Genomic DNA, 13456 nt, shown 5'->3' on the forward strand with positions numbered 1-13456 from the left:
ATAGAGTTTGCGAACTTCTAGGGTTAAATGCATTTCCCCTCCACCGCCTCTCCGCTCATCAACCCTGCAAAGAGTCAATTGCGTCCTCCCTCGGGGCTAAGAACAACGTTATCCGTTTCTAGTGTCTGGCTTTCATTATAATTTATTTCGAATGTGTTTTTGGGTCACGAAATACTAAGTAGTTCTCTGGCCGTCAATGCTGTAACTATTAGTAATATGGAACTAATTTGTTTTTCAAATATATTGTCACTCTAAAATGAGTAATGAATCAGACTTTTACTTACATAGGTTTTAAAATATTTTTAATGATCTAAAATTGTGTACCAGTCGTCAGCTTTTCTCTTATATTTGACATCTCACTGACTTGTCCTTTCATGAAAGTAAAATGTGTGACGGATAATGAGTGCGAAATACACATTAGGAAAAAAGCTGTAAATGACTTAGCAGACAGTATATCTTCATTTGTCCCTCAGCACAAAAGTATCGACAATGTAGATTATTATCGGCAATGTGAAACAAAATCTCCACTATCCATCGTTGTCTAGTTGTAATTGATTGTCTAGAGCTTGACATGTTAGGGAGTTTTGAAACTAACGCGAACTTCCAGTGGTTCCTACAGATATGATAATGAATGCTGCTCGCAGGCAATTCAGAGGCATGCACTCGTTAAAACATTCTTTAATTTGCGCATCTATAGAGTGATTTTTCCCGAGGGCATGCAGCTTTACTGTATGGTTAAATGATGATGGCGTCCTCTTGGGTAAAATATTCCGGAGGTAAAATAGTCCCCCATTCGGATCTCCGGGCGGGGACTACTCAGGAGGACGTTGTTATCAGGAGAAAGAAAACTGGCGTTGTAAGGGTCGGACCATGAATGTCAGATCCCTTAATCGGGCAGGTAGGTTAGAAAATTTAAAAAGGGAAATTGATAGGTTAAAGTTAGATATAGTGGGAATTAGTGAAGTTCGGTGGCAGGAGGAACAAGACTTCTGGTCAGGTGAATACAGGGTTATAAATGAAAAATCAAATAGGGGTAATGCAAGAGTAGGTTTAATAATGAATAAAAAATAATAATGCGGGTAAGCTACTACAAACAGCATAGTGAACGCATTATTGTGGCCAAGATAGATACGAAGCCCATGCCTACCACAGTAGTACAAGTTTACATGCCGACTAGCTCCGCAGATGACGAAGAAATTGATGAAATGTGTGATGAGATAAAAGAAATTATTCAGGCATTGAAGCGAGACGAAAATTTAAGTCATGGGTGACTGGAATTCGATAGTAGGAAAAGGAAGAAAAGGAAACGTAGTAGATGAATATAGAATGGGGAAAAGGAATGAAAGAGGAAGCCGCCTGGTAGAATTTTGTACCGCGCCTAAATTAATCATAGCTAAAACTTGGTTCAAGAATCATAAAAGAAAGTTGTATACAAGGAAGAAGCCTGGAGCTACTGATAGATTATATAATGGTAAGACAGAGATTTAGAAACCAGGTTTTAAATTGTAAGACATTTCCAGGGGCAGATATGGACTCTGACCACAATCTATTGGTTATGAACTATAGATTAAAACAAAAGAAACTGCAAAAATGTGAGAATTTGAGATGGGACCTGGATAAACTGACAGAACCAGAGGTTGTAGAAAGTTTCAGGGGGAGCATTAGGGAACGATTGACAGGAATAGGGGAAAAAGATACAGTAGAAGAAGAATGGGTAGTTTTGAGAGATATAATAGTGAAGGCAGCAAAGGATCAAGTAGGTAAAAAGACTAGGGCCAATAGATATCGTTGGGTAACAGAAGAGATACTGAATTTAATTGATGAAAGGATAAAATACAAAAATGCAGTAAATGAAGCAGGCAAAAAGGAATACAAAAGTCTCAAAAATGAGATCGACAAGAAGTGCAAAATGGCTAAGCAGGGATGGCTAGAGGACAAATGTAAGGATGTAGAGGCGTATATCACTAGGGGTAAGATAGATACTGCCTACAGGAAAATTAAAGAGACCTTTGGAGAAAAGAGAACCACTTCCATGAATATCAAGAGCTCAGATGGAAACCCAGTTCTAAGCAAAGAAGGGAAAGCAGAAAGGTGGAAGGAGTATATAGAGGATCTACACAAGGGCGATGTACTTCAGGAGTTTGACAGAGCACTGAAAGACCTAAGTCTAAACAAGGTCCCGGGAGTAGACAACATTCCATTAGAACTACTGACAGCCTTGGCCTTGGGAGAGCCAGGCTTAACAAAGCTCTACCATCTAGTGAGCAAGATGTATGAGACAGGCGAAATACCCTCAGACTTCAAGAAGAATATAATAATTGCAATCCCAAAGAAAGCAGGTGTTGACAGATGTGAAAAGTACCGATCTATCGGTTTAATAAGCCACAGCTGCAAAAGACTAACATGAATTCCTTGAAGACGAATGGAAAAACGTTAAAGTTGACCTACGGGAAGATCAGTTTAAATTCCGTACAAATGTTGGAACACGTGAGGATATACTGACCCTACAACTTATCTTAGAAGAAAGATTAAGGAAAGGCAAACCTGTGTTTCTAGCATTTGTAGACTTAGAAAAAGCTTTTGACAATGTTGACTGGAATACTCTCTTTCAAATTCTGAAGGTAGCAGGGGTAAAATGCAGGGAGCGAAAGGTTATTTATAATTTGTACAGAAACCAGATAGCAGTCATAAGAGTCGAGGGGCATGAAGGGAAGCAGTGGTTGGGAAGGGAGTAAGACAGGGTTGTAGCCTATCCCCGATGTTATTCAATCTGTATATTGAGCAAGCAGTAAAGGAAACAAAAGAAAAATTCGGAGTAGCAATTAAAATCCATGGAGAAGAAATTAAAACTTTGAGGTTCGTCGGTGACATTGTAATTCTGACAGAGACAGCAAAGGACCTGGAAGAGCAGCTGAACGGAATGGACAGTGTCTTGAAAGGAGGATATTAGATGAACATCAACAAAAGCAAATCGAGGATAATGGAATGTAGTCGAATTAAATCGTGTGATGCTGGGGGTATTAGACTAGGAAATGAGATGCTTAAAGTAGTAAACGCGTTCTGCTATTTGGGGGAACAAAATAACTGAGGATGGTCGAAGTAGAGGAGATATAAAATGTAGACTGGTAATGGCAAGGAAAGCGTTTCTGAAGAAGGGAAATTTGTTAACATCGAGTATAGATTTAAGTGTCAGGAAGTCTTTTCTGGAAGTATCTGTATGGAGTGTAGCCATGTATGGAAGTGAAACGTGGACGATAAATAGTTTAAACAAAAAGAGAATAGAAGGTTTAGAAATGTGGTGCTAGAGAAGAATACTGAAGATTAGATGAATAGATCACATAAAATGAGGAGGTATCGAATAGAATTGGGGAGAAGAGAAATTTGTGGCACAACTTGACTAGAAGAAGGGATCGGTTGGTAGGACATATTCTGAGGCATCAAAGGATCACCAATTTCGTATTGGTGGGCAGCGTGGAGGGTAAAAATCGTAGAGGGAGACCAAGAGATGAATACACTAAGCAGATTCAGAAGGTTGTAGGTTGCAGTAAGTACTGGGAGATGAAGAAGCTTGCACAGGATAGAGTAGCATGAGGAGCTGCATCAAACCAGTCTCAGGACTGAAGACCACAACAACAAAGAGTGATCCACACACACATATAAAACACACACATAATATACATACACACAATTGCAATATTTGTCTGGAACAATGGAGAACATTGTCCCAGAAGCACTTAAACGTAATTCAGTGCCCCAGTTTCGACTAAGGTTATTTGGAGGTTTCCGTGTTTGTCAGGCAAATGCCGGAAATAGTAACTCCCTCCAGTGCATTTCCTGATGGGCACCTGTTTGCTTCACTATCAGCTCTCCTGGCAATTGGCAGGTGTCAATAAACATTGCAGAAGTGGACGAAAGAAAGCTAACAGCATTTTAGTTATCGTTGACACTTAAGTACCAGACATCCAAGCAGGAATGTTCACTCTTATTCTGAAGAGAGGGTAATGACTGGATGTATGGTGTAGGTGGATAGTATGCCAACTACAGTAGTGTAACTACAGACTAGATTCTCTTGACAAATTGAGCTTCCATGTGTCAGTACTGTGTCTTCATGTCATGTTTTTGCGAAGCTCTCACAGAGACAGAAGAACTGGTAAATAGTGGTCTTAAAAATATCACTGACTGATTTTCTGCGAATGGTCTCACCCTCAATTCCAAAAGAACACACCATATTGATTTCCTTACATCTAGAGGTGGTACATTAATAAGTGTAACACATGGTCAGGAAATAATAAATAGAGTGGAAACTTTAAATTTTAGATGTCTATATTGAGAATTTAAAGTGGAAAAAATCCATTCAGGAACTATTAAAACAACATAGTTCACCTACATTTGCACTTAGAATCACTGCGGATATTAGGCAGAGGCGAACTATTGTGTTGACATATTTTGCATATTTTCATTCAGTAATGTCATATGGAATAGTGTTCTGGGGTGACTCATCGTTAAGAAAGAAAGTCTTCGTTGCTCAAAAACGTGCTGTAAGAATAATGTATGGCGCTCCTACACGATCATCTTATAGACATCTGTTTAAAGAATTAGGGATTTTGACTAATGCATCACAGTGTCCCTATTCTCTCATGATGTTTGCAGTTAGTAGTCCACTGCAGTTCGAAAGGAACAGTGATGTACGTATTAGGTTAGTGCATAAGATCTTTGTGGTTTCCCATGAATTTAACACACAACAGGTACACATCTCAGAGATTTAAGTCATCAACAATTCTTCTTCATCATTTACAACGTTCTGTCAACTGGGGTAAATTTTCCATTCCGTGACTGTACAGACCACACAGTTTCGAGGTGAAGAACTCATTCTGCCATTCTCGGAGCGCGTTTTCATCCGGAAAATAAGTTCCTTGTAGGTTGTTCGTTAGAGAGCGGAAAAAAAATCTGAGGGCACAAGATCAGATCAATAATGTGCATACGGGATGACTTCCCAATCCATCTCCTATATAATATTTTTTGTTAGTATAGCAGAAAGTGGGTGGGCGTTATCGTGAGGCAGCATCACCGCACGCAGTCTTCCTGGTCGTTGTTCTTTGATTGCGCCTGCAAGACATCGCAGCTGTTAACAATAAATGTCAGCAGTGAAGGTTACACCGCGGGGAAACAATTCGTAGCACACCACACCGTCGCCGTCCCACCAGATACGTAATATTACGCTTTGTGGATGCACGCAGATCTTTGTACGGGAAGTTGCTGCTTGGTTTGGGCTGAACCATTCCTTTCTTTCCCTTACGTTAGCATAAAGACGCCATTTCTCGTAATCAGCAACAATACAGGATATGAAACGTCGGTGTTCTCAACGAGCCAATTGCTGTCGAGCAAGCAGAGATCCACGTATCGCCACCTGCTTATCTTTGTGATTTTCGTTTAGAGCATGCGGTATCCATACATACGAATTTTCAACCTTCCTCACTGCATGAAAATCTCGCATGATGGTGGAACAATCGTAGTTCATCACATCTGTCACTTCTCGAACATACTGACGTGAATCATTGTGGATTAATGCGTTTAAATGATCTTAATCAAAGCCCAAGGGTCTACCTCAACATGGAGAGTCACTAATGTCAAAACGATCCTTCTTGAAACGAGAAAACCATTTTCTTGCCAAGCTCTACCCAGTGACATTGTCTCCATGAACAGTGCAAATGTTTCTGGCTGCTTTCGCTGCTGTCATACCTCCTTTGGACTCAGACAGAAGAATATGTCAGAAATATTCTGATTTCTGCACTTGGCACTCCATTTTCTAGCGTCCATAGCTCTACTCACTCTCTCCAAATGTCCGAATGAAAATATGTAAACTCAAATAGCAACAGTGAACTACAAATAAAACATCACAATCGATAAATAAATCCATAGAAACCGGAGCACCAACATGCAAAACAAAAACGCTACGAACCTATGCTCTAGCCTAATAATGACAACACCAGAAGAGAAAATGACATTCATTACCCCATTAAAATTTTCTTTAGCTCAGAAAGGGGTGCACAGTGCTGCAATCAAACTTTTTGACTACTAACAAAGTGAAAGTAAATGTCAGAAGGAAAAGTAAAATCTGAAAACAAACTGTAAAAGTTTCTCCTTGACGGCTCCTTCAGTTCTGTACAAGATTTTCTATTATTATAGCGTGTGAAGATGGTGGGTAGATATTACTGACTCATATAAAAAATGTGAAGCATGTAGTCACATTTTATTGTGTCATCTTAAAGAACAAGTAATCGTTCAACATCATTACGGTTCATCGTGCAAATGATCCATGGGACGTGAAAGTGACTAACTTAACTAGATCTTAGAACTGATTTGTCTGTTCTAATATTTCTGACATTACGAATGTAAGGCTGCTGTATTTAAGAGCGACTGGCGTTACTAAAAATACACTAACTGGTAATACTTACCCATGTGTTTATCCAGTATTCCCCGAAATTGCAGTATACGAGTACCATCCCTGTCAAAGGGGTGACAAGATTCCCCAGTGCAGACTGTTAACGAAGGTACGAGCATACGAAATGGGTCCCCAGATATGAGTGGCTCGAACGCTTCTAAGTATGTGGTCCTTCACGGGGAGTGTTCATCGGAGACAAGGGCATCGTCAGGAGGATCTCAGGGTAGTGTGATAGGACCGCTATTATTTTCTATATACATAAATTATCTGGCAGACAGCGAGGGCAGCAACGTGTGGCTGTTCGCTGATGGTGCTGTGACGCACAGGAAGGTGTCGAAGTTGAGTGATTGTAGGAGAATACAAGATGACTTAGACATAATTTCTAGTTGGTGTGATGAGTGAGAGGTAGCTCTAAGTGTAGAAAAACGTAAGTTAGTGGTGATTGTAGGAAAAACAAATACATAACGTTAAAATACAGCATTAGTGGTATCCTGCTTGACAAAGTCACGTCATTTACATATCTGGGCGTAACGTAGCAGAGCGATTTGAAATGGAACGAACATGTGAGGAGAGCCGAACGGTCGACTTCGGATTATTGGGAGAATTATGGGGAAGTGTTGTCCATCCGTGAAGGATACCACATATAGGACGCTAGTGCAACCTGTTCTTGACTACTGCTCAAGGTTTTGAGATTCGTACCAGGTCAGGTTAAATGAAGACATCGACGCAACGCAGAAGCGGGCTGCTATATTTGTTACCGGTATGTTCGGACAACACACAAGTGTTACGGAGATACTTCGGGAAGTCAGATGAGAATCCGGGGAGAGATGGCGACGTTCTTTTCGAGGAACACTAGTAAGAAAATTTGGAGAATCGGCATTTGAAGTTGACTGCATAACGATGCTACTGCCGCCAACATAAATTTCGCGTAAGGACCAAGAAGATAAGATACAGGAAATTAGCGACCACACGGAGGGTTAAAAATGGTTCAAATGGCTCCAAACACTATGGGACTTAACATCTGAGGTCATCAGTCCCCTAGACTTAGAATTACTTAAACCTAACTAACCTAAGGACATGACACACATCCGTGCCAACCACTCGGCCACACGGCTGGCCCACGGAGGGTTATAGATAGTCATTTTTTCCTCTGTTTTCGGGTGGATAAGGAAAAGAAATACGAAGTAGTCGTACAGGGTATCCTCCGTCACGCACCATACGGTGCCTTCCGAAGTATGTATGTAGATGTAGATGGCTGGAAAAGCGAGAGTTTTCATCAGTATTGCAGGCCGTGAAACCCAGCATTCCAAAAAATTTGATCTTGAAATTTGACTTGTTATTTTTTATGTTGTTGTTGTTGTTGTTGTCTTCAGTCCTGAGACTGGTTTGATGCAGCTCTCCATGCTACTCTATCCTGTGCAAGCTCCGTCATCTCCCAGTACTTACTGCAACATACATCCTTCTGAATCTGCTTAGTGTATCCATCTTTTGGTCTTCCTCTACGATTTTTACCCTCCACGCTGCCCTCCAATGCTAAATTTGTGATCCCTTGATGGCTCAGAACATGCCCTACCAAACGATCCCTTCTTCTTGTCAAGTTTTGCCACAGACTCCTCTTCTCCCCTATTCTATTCAATACCTCCTTATTAGTTACGTGATGTACCCATCTAATCTTCAACATTCTTCTGTAGCACAACATTTCGAAAGCTTCTATTCTCTTCTAGTCTAAACTATTCATCGTCCATGTTTCACTTCCATACATATCCACACTCCATACAAATAATTTCAGAAACTACTTCCTGACGGTTAAATCTATACTCGACGTTAACAAATTCCTCTTCTTCAGAAACGCTTTCCTTGCCATTGCCAGTCTACATTTTATATCCTCTCTACTTCGACCATCATCAGTTATTTTGCTCCCCAAATAGCAAAGCTGCTTTACTACTTTGACTACATTCCATGATCCTCGTTTTGCTTTTGTTGATGTTCATCTTATATCCTCCTTTCAAGACACTGTCCATTTCGTTCAACTGTTCTTCCAAGTCTTTTTCTGTCTCTGACGGAATTACAATGTCATCGGCGAACCTCAAAGTTTTTATTTCTTCTCCATGGATTTTAATACCTACTCCGAATTTTTCTTTAGTTTCCTTTACTGCTTGCGCAATATACAGATAGAATAACGTCGGGGAGAGACTACAACCCTGTCTTACTCCCTTCCCAACGACTGCTTCCCTTTCATGCCCCTCGAATCTTATAACTGCCATCTGCTTTCTGTACAAATTGTAAATAGCCTTTCGCTCCCTGTATTTTACCCCTGCCACCTTCAGAATTTGAAAGAGAGTATCCCAGTCAAGTTATTTTTTATAGTCACAAGTTTTCAGTAAGCTTTGCAGTATGAGTCAACGAATGCTTTATTTATGAAATGATTTAAACGTACATTGTTATGTAAATTCCAACAATTACGAACAAAACTTTAAAAAAAATTGAGTGTGCAAGGTGCAGCCGCTTAGAGATATAATTCACTGTGGCAAGTGCTGCCTCACAGGGCGTAGCCGACGTCAGAGGCTGGGGTGGATGCGAAGTTGGCCGAGGTGGAGGCGGCCGCGGTGGTGGGGGCGGCGCTGGTGAGCCCCAGGTAGCCGTCCAGCCAGGCGGCGATGCGCGGCAGGTTGTCGGTGCTCCACTCCGCCTCCTCGCGGATGGTCCGCAGAGCGTCTTCCAGCAGCATCTCCGCCGGCCCGAACTGGCCCACGCGCGAAACGTACAGCTGCGACACCTGCGCAAGCACACTTCGCGTCACCTATCGCCTCTTCCCCAATCCACTCCGGCAAAGTAACTGCCTGTTCCCTGAAAATCTTCCGTAAATAGCAATAGACGACAAGAGAAGTGAAGAACCAAGTTGTAAAACTTGTTAAATTTCATGGTTGTTCTGGAATGACGTCTTGGTTTGTTTCAGTAGACACGTCCTTCTATTATTAATACCAGTCTAAAAGGAATCAATTAATTCCAAGATAGTATGGGCACTATTTCAGCATTGCGATTGCCTAGGCATCAACTTTTTGTCATTTAATGCTCCTAACTCTACATCCTCAACCACTATATGCTAAGAGGTTTCTTGGGTGTCCTCACACATGTAGTTCAAACTAGGCTGTTATGCATTCTGATGTCATACTGTAACAACAACGACTCTGTACTATTGTACATATAAGTAATACTTTTCATCTGATATTACGATAAACTTCTGTAATTGATGTTCTGATTTCATTTCTTTTTGTTTCATGCCATTACGTAAATAAGTTTCAATGTGAATATTAATTTTTATGTCAAATGTCAAGTAATATTGTGATAGAATTGAAATGTAACAAATGTTGAAACTGTTGTAAGATGTTTAAAATTGTATCTGTGCGTCTGGTCCATACGTAGGCAATGTGTTAGGATATGTAGAATGCAAAACCTCAGGTGAATACCCGGTCTGTCAAGGAGCGGTAAAAGGTGGATGGCAGGCGAGCGCGGGAAAATGCACTGCACGGCACAACGGGCACAGTAGTAGCTGGAGTTTGGCACTGGTTTGAGTAACACCTTCTGGAGAGAGGAGGCTCTCCTGGAAGACATAGCTTTACTGAGCCTCGGGTACGCCGTTCCAGCGCACACACAGCATGCCAAATTTCCATAGGCACTAAATGGAAAAGTATTGCGACGCTAAGAAGAATTCAAGTGCCGATACGTCAAGAGCCATAGCTGTGGTTGTAGGTGTGCTCTGTGCCTCGCCATCCTGCAGCCCGCCAACCGCCACATCGATACTAGCTGGTTGAAACTTTTAGTACTGTATTCGTATGGATCAGAGAGTGAACTGTGTTTGTTTGGTGCAATAATAACCTAAATTTTACGATAACTTTTCCATCATTGAATTATCCTCACAACTAACCTAGACAGGGTCCTTTCCAAACGTTGTGCAATCCGAGTGTCCCGAAATGAAAATTAAAAATTGTGTTAATAATAATTATTTGCAGAACTAGCTAAATTAGAATGGTGTTTAAAGAAATGTTTTGTTAATGAACCAGTAAATGAATAACGAAGGTCTAACGAAGTCGAAAGACAACTTTAGTATTGATATAGTAATGAAGTTTTATTATTTCGAGACAGATTTAAAGACATTTAAATGAGCAGAAAATAAGATGAAAAGAGTAGTAACTTATATACTGGAAATCTTGAATGAATAATAAATTCAGTAATCTTTTTTTTTTTTTTTTAATACAGCGATCATAACAGTTTCAGGGCCCTCCCTTCATTCATTTGAATTCTGAAGTGTTCTAAATTGGTTTGACCAGCAAAAGTTAAAGTCAATATAAAAGTCAAAATTTATCAGTGTTTTATCTTTATCAAAATTGATATTTTGTGTATGGCATGAAAGTACAATTTCTAGGGTAATTTATGCCAGATTTCAATCAGATTAATAGACAGTATAAAGTTTTATAGTAAACATTACAGTGTAGTATTATGTATTCATGATCTTCGATTTCAGCACAGAACGTGAAATTATCAGTTCAATAGATTTTTCTGGTTCTAAAATTCTACTATATTACGCATTGTTATAACTTGTTGTTTTGCATGAATATATACCAACTTGTACAGGGAAGAAACTCAGTTGATGCCTAATTAGGCTGGCTACCGTATTATTGTCACATTGATAGTACCTTCTAGTTTGCTTTTGATCCATCCTGACGTGTGATTGCATTTCGAACTTACTTGACGGATCATTGTTATTATAGAGCGGATTTAAGTCTGATTTGCCACCATTCAGTTACACGCGGTCGATATCTGAGCGAAAATCCTTTCTCATAAGGTGAATCCCGCTCACTTACCATAGCACATGCTTTAACGAGTACTGTGTCAGGGATTACAATACTTGTACACTTTTTAATGTAAAGTAGAGCAAAATGAAAAAGAGAGAGAGAGAGAGAGAAAAGAAAACTGTAATATTAGCTTCTATGTTACTTCAGATTGTTGCCACTCATCTAGGCTTACTTCAATGGTTGTACCGTATATGGTCCATTATTTGTTTGATTGTTGTAATACGACGTCCACCGGACGTACTCTTCTGACATTTCATTTTGTGATGGTTGTGTAACTGATCAACTGTATTCAGTCAAAAAGTACCCCAGAAAGCAAGTGAATTGCAACAGAGCTAGCCACAGGAAGGCAAAAGTGCTATGCATTGTGAAGTGAAACACGGAAAACAGGCGACATCCTGGAATAGAGCACAGAGTCCGCTGTTCGAGCACAGGACGGGGCAGCATGCCCTGAGTCATGAGGGCAGCCACCGCCTGAGCGGAGAGCCGCCAACTCGCTGGAGGTCACAGCCGCCTCTATGGTATCGTCAGCTGCACTGACATGGTACAGGTAGAGACGTCGCTAACAGCAGCATTGGAGTGACGCCACGCTCGGTCCCAATCGTTCCGCTGTCAGCAGTACCCAATATCTATTGTTTTGCATGAGAGGCAACTGGACGCCTCAATCGAGTTGTTCCTAATGTACTGTGACCAACGGCCCGAATAAAGCAGGTAATTAAACAAATTTACTGTCATCCTGATGTCTCATTTCACTCTCCATGGGTGACAATCCATGGCTCATTTAGCACTGGCGTCATATCATTGACGTCGCCTTCTTAGAGCAACATCTGAACCTACAATCTACAGTATGGTGAGTCCAAGAAATGTTGGTCATGGTCGTGCATTTTGTAGAGTAGACTTTATTGCGAGCAGAGAACCAGTGATTTGATCTAGTTTTAGAGGTAATAGAAGTTAGTTAGTGCCTATTAGATGTGTACAATGTAATCCTGAGGGTCACTCAGCGCGATGTACAGAATCAGTTCCAGTAAAATGTTATACATGTAATCATTAGGGGAGTATGGCTAGGAAATGCCAGGAGTCAAATTAGATGTAAAAATTAACGTATTTTGTTTACCTGTCTTGTGAATGTTAGTTCTCAAAATGAGTGTTGACAAGGACAAAGTTTCGACCGAACCTGAGACGCAAAGTGTCTCAGAGCCGGAAGCAGTATGCATATTATCATACATAAAAAGTAGTGACAATTAACAGTGGATAATACAGAACTGCATTGGTTGGTAAATCGCAATCGTCACAACGTGGTGTAGTTTTGTCAGTCGCAAGTTTAACTGCTCCCTTGTCTGGTAAGGCAACCGAGGATGTGCAGGCCTCTGTGGGAGAACGTGGAAATCTGGCTGAGGTGGATGATTGGTCTGATAAGGGATTGTTGAGCGCTGCAAAATTTAGACTAACAGAGGAAGCTAAAACTTACATAGGGTATACAGAAGCTCTTAAGGAAGCCACAATATTCGAAGAAATTAAAAAAGGTTAATTCAGAGATATTCGAAAAGAAACAATGCCAGACACTGTAGGGGAACAATTAGAAGTAATAACTAAGAGAAATATGGAAACTGTGGAACAAATTGCTCACAGGATAAGAAAAATTAATGGAGGTACTAATGAATTAGAGCAGGATGCTGCAGTCAATGACATTATTTAGCTAGAAGCCGAGCAGAGGGCGCTCCACGCTTTTTTAAGAAGGTTGCATGCAGAACTGTCAAGATGTGTACGGACAGGGGGCCTGACGGATTTGCGCACAGCAGTGCTGTTAGCTATAAAGTGCGAGGAGATCGCTTTGTCGACTGTAATGCAGGGTAAACTGACAATATGTGAAGCTAGTATAAAATGTTTCAGATGTGGACGAGTGGGGCATGTGTCGCCAGCCTCAGGGTGATGTGAATAAAGTAAGAGGGAAGAATAACGTGTTAAACGCCAAGTGGACCCCAGGTACACCTATGGTCATTCCCTGTAAGGCTTGATGCTACAAACTCGTATGCAGAGGTGGACTGTGCGACAAGAAGAACAGTAGGAAAAAGGGTTGCAGGGTATTATTGGACACAGAAGGGCATATGATGGTCGCCAGTAAGTACCTGGTGGAACATAAGCAATGGGATCCACCTCAGTATAG

General features: G+C 40.8%; 1 protein-coding gene across 1 annotated transcript in view; it reads right to left on the reverse strand.

Annotated features, from left to right (window-relative positions):
- Positions 1-8835: 8835 nt before the first annotated feature.
- The window catches only part of LOC124546401 (aminopeptidase N-like), a 263906-nt gene continuing 259285 nt past the window's right edge, over positions 8836-13456 (reverse strand). The window contains exon 17 of the mRNA XM_047125035.1: positions 8836-9218. Within this exon, the coding sequence (XP_046980991.1) occupies positions 8982-9218 (237 nt within the window). The 3' untranslated portion in view covers positions 8836-8981. The remainder of the gene's footprint in view (positions 9219-13456) is intronic.

The sequence above is a fragment of the Schistocerca americana genome, chromosome 1 (genome assembly GCF_021461395.2).
Source record: "Schistocerca americana isolate TAMUIC-IGC-003095 chromosome 1, iqSchAmer2.1, whole genome shotgun sequence".
Taxonomy (NCBI): Eukaryota; Metazoa; Arthropoda; class Insecta; order Orthoptera; family Acrididae; genus Schistocerca; species Schistocerca americana.